The 3,741-nt window shown below is 38.7% G+C and overlaps 1 protein-coding gene across 1 annotated transcript; it reads left to right on the top strand.

The window, feature by feature from the left end:
• Positions 1 to 737, top strand: LOC115629892. Its single transcript, XM_030526489.1, has 2 exons — positions 1 to 253; positions 310 to 737. The coding sequence occupies exons 1-2, from the start codon at positions 100 to 102 to the stop codon at positions 651 to 653; spliced, it is 498 nt and encodes a 165-aa protein (XP_030382349.1). The 5' UTR covers positions 1 to 99; the 3' UTR covers positions 654 to 737.
• The last annotated feature ends 3,004 nt before the right edge of the window (positions 738 to 3,741 follow it).

Below are 3,741 nucleotides of genomic sequence, written 5' to 3'. Positions count from 1 at the left end.
TGTTACAAAATCATTCGGACACCGTGCAGAATAAGTTAAAAAGAAAATTGGAGCTACTGCAGGACACAATGGGCCAAAAAGGGTTGCCTATTAGCCTCAATGTTAGGAGCGGCAGCGCCAGCCACCGTGAGAGGACCAGAGCAATATGGCAGCCATACGAGTGTTTTGTCCGGCTGGAAACCAACAACAAAGCACTCACTCCATATTGAGCGCCAACAGTCCCTTCTTGTAGAGCGTCTTTCCAAACGCCAACGTAAGTTGTTCACCGCTGTTAGGTGAAAATATCAACCCTTGCCTTTCACTTTATAGGAGCACCAGTCCGCACGTTGGCCTGCGTGGGCCAGGCACCCTCACAGATTCGAACAATGCAAGGAACTCACCGGAGCTTGGACTTTGCCTCACCAGAACCGGCCAACCAGGTGTTCAGCCGATCCACACTTTCAGCCATCCATCTGCCAAGTCGCACTTACGCAGCATATCGCGTTCGGTCCACTTTTCCGCTGCCGGCGTTGGCAAAACCACCAGCGTCGCGGAACAGGCAGAAAAACAAGCGCCCACGGCTTCTAAATCACATATTGCCCACTGGTCCAGTCACCACAATCGCACCACACGTATGTACACGCACTATGCAGACCGCTATATACTCGTATTAAGGCTTTTCCGCGCCTTTTTCCGTGGTAAAAAATAACATTTTGAGGAGCTAGAAAAAATTTGCGTCCTCGCTCGACCGCCCAACCTCTCTCCTGTGAATATGTATGTATGTATGTACATTCGTCTTGCACTGACAGAGCAAGAAATGTTAATTAATTGAAAATTATATAACATTTTTTAAAGTAATTTTTTCTTTGTTTAGTGCATTTGGCATTAGGGTTTTCATTAATAGCTTTATGCAGCAACAACAAATATCAAATAGTTGGGGACATCACATACACACACTCACACACACAACAAGCAACAGTTCGTGTCTATGTGTGCGGTTCTCTACGTGCGGCTGAAAAAGTAAAAAGAAACATATGTACATACATATGTATGTATGCCTGTGTATGAATATAGCATGTATGTACATTCGTATTAATTTATACATTGGGCAATCGAACACAGTTGCTTGATTGTAAAAAAAAAATAATGCTCTAAAAACAACAACAACTGCAAGTCATTAGCTCGCTCTTCTTCTTTCGTTTTTACCATTTAATGTTAATTGCAAAGGGAAAACGCCAAAATGTTACAGTTACCGTCGCTAGGCAACGACTGCGTAAGCGATAGTAAAGCAGAAACCGAATAACGGAGCTACGCATATTCTGCTTCGCGTTGCGGGCAGATGTATGTTTGCTGTATGTATATGATTTGTTCTTATTGATCTCAATAAATAATTCGATTTTATTTTGATGGTATCGGTGCCAGTGCTTTTTGATCGTGGCTCATCGCTGCACGGCATTGACACGAGTGCCGTGTTTCATATTCCTGTATGTATTTGATTATTTATTTATTTATTTATTCCTAGTGCTACAAGAATGATTCTTATAAATTAATGCACTAGTCACATTAATTAAATTTCCTTAGATATTATTAAAATTCAAGTACTTAACCTATTTATATTAGATACATTTTAATTATACATAAATTTAAAGTGTATTTGGTTCTTATTATTAATATTATTATTATTTTATAATCTGACCAAAAATGTTGCCTACTTCCGAGTTTGTGCGTGGCCGTATTGACTCAATATGGCACGAAAAGACTCACATGTGAATTTAAATTTGGACTCAAGTATACTTTCATAGTATCCATCATAGTGTAGGAGCACACTAAGAAAGGCTTTTGGAAAATTCTAGCTCCAACGGGGGGAAAACGAGCTTTAAAAAATATTAGTTATAGTGGTCATGTTCGTTTAACGAAATAGTTTGTCAAGAACAGAAAATGTTCATTTAGATACCTTAAATGCCTTCCTACTGGTAACTTATAAGGTGAAAACATATGGGTAGGTTATGCACACACAAAATAATTGGAAACACTAAATTGAGCCAGGTTAAGACGGGCCATACCTGCTAGTATAAACATATTACTAACTAGCAGGTATTGCCCGTCTTAACCCGGCTCAATATGTTTCCAATTGTATTTATTTTGTGGTTGCATAATCTACCCATATGTTTTCACCTTATAAGTTACCAGTAGGAAGGCATTTAAGGTATCTAAATGAACATTTTCTGTTCTTGACAAAAAATTTTTCAGTAGTCCGTTACATTTTTGTTCTTGCCAAACTATTTCGTTAAACGAACATAACTAATATTTTTTAAAGCTCGTTTTCCCCCCTTTGGAGCTAGAATTTTCCAAAAGCCTTTCTTAGTGTGCTCCTACGCTATTATGGATACTATGAAAGGATACTTGAGTCCAAATTTCATCTTTTACCGTTTGGGCTGTGCGTTGATCACCAATTAGTCAGGACAAACTGTTTTATATATAGAGATAGCGCAACGTTTTAAGATAGACTATGTGCAAAAAAGGGGAATAATTATAAGGGTATATCCTAATTTTAAATTCACATTTGAGTCTTTTCGTGCCATATTGAGTCAATACGGTCACGCACAAACTCGGAATATGAAACACGGCACTCGTGTCAATGCCGTGCAGCGATGAGCCACGATCAAAAAGCACTGACAATTCTTATCTCAATTTGCTAGAGTAAAACTTTCGATAGTTGAAGCCACCGATACCATCAAAATATCGAAGTTTGAATGCAATAAGCAGAATATTTAAATAATAAAATCTAATTATTTATTGAGATCAATAAGAACAAATCATATACATACATACATCTGCCCGCAATGCGAAGCAGAATATGCGTAGCTCCGTTATTCGGTTTCTGCTTTACTATCGCTTACGCAGTCGTTGCCTAGCGACGGTAACTGTAAACTTTTGGCGTGTTGCTTTTGCAATTAACATTAAATGGTCACAACGAAAGAAGAAGAAGAGCCAATGACTTGCAGTTGTGGTTGTTTTTAGAGCATTATTTTTTTTACAATCAAACAACTGTGTTCGATTGCCCAATGTATACATTAATACGAATGTACATACATGCTATATTCATACACAGGCATACATACATATGTATGTACATATGTTTCTCTTTACTTTTTCAACCGTACGTAGAGAACCGCACACATAGACGCGAACTGTTTCTTGTTGTGTGTGTGAGTGTGTGTATGTGATGTCCCCAACTATTTGATATTTGTTGTTGCTGCATAAAGTTATTAATGAAAACCCTAATGCCAAATGCACTAAACAAAGAAAAAATTACTTTAAACAAGAGAGAACGCTACAGTCGAGCAAGCCCGACAGTGTAATACCCTGTACCCAGGTAAACTTCCGTCACTGAGTTATATGCGCCCATAGCAGCAGCAAAAAGAGGAAGAAGAAGAGCGAACTTGTTGCTGCAGTTTGGGGGGGTTGTACTGGTGAGAATTTGTTTTGCTAATAAACAACAGTAGATAATTGTATAGAAATTATGTGTGCAAAGTTTGGTTTAGGTAGCTTTTGAAATGTGGACACTATTGACGAAATTCTGTAGCGGGGGAAGGGGGGGAAAATTAAAAAAAATAAAATAAACTCGTCCTTACTCGGACCTAGGAGAATCTGGATGCCAACTTTGGTTATTCTAGCTTTTATAGTTTCCGAGATCCTTGCGTTCATCCAGACGGACGGACAGACGGACAGACGGACGGACATGTCTAGATCGATTTCTCT

Source organism: Scaptodrosophila lebanonensis, unplaced genomic scaffold (assembly GCF_003285725.1).
Source record: "Scaptodrosophila lebanonensis strain 11010-0011.00,11010-0021.00 unplaced genomic scaffold, SlebRS2 tig00000168-arrow-arrow-pilon, whole genome shotgun sequence".
Classification (NCBI taxonomy): Eukaryota; Metazoa; Arthropoda; class Insecta; order Diptera; family Drosophilidae; genus Scaptodrosophila; species Scaptodrosophila lebanonensis.
The sequence above is the reverse complement of the archived record's forward strand: the minus strand, read 5'-3'. Positions and strand labels throughout refer to the sequence as shown.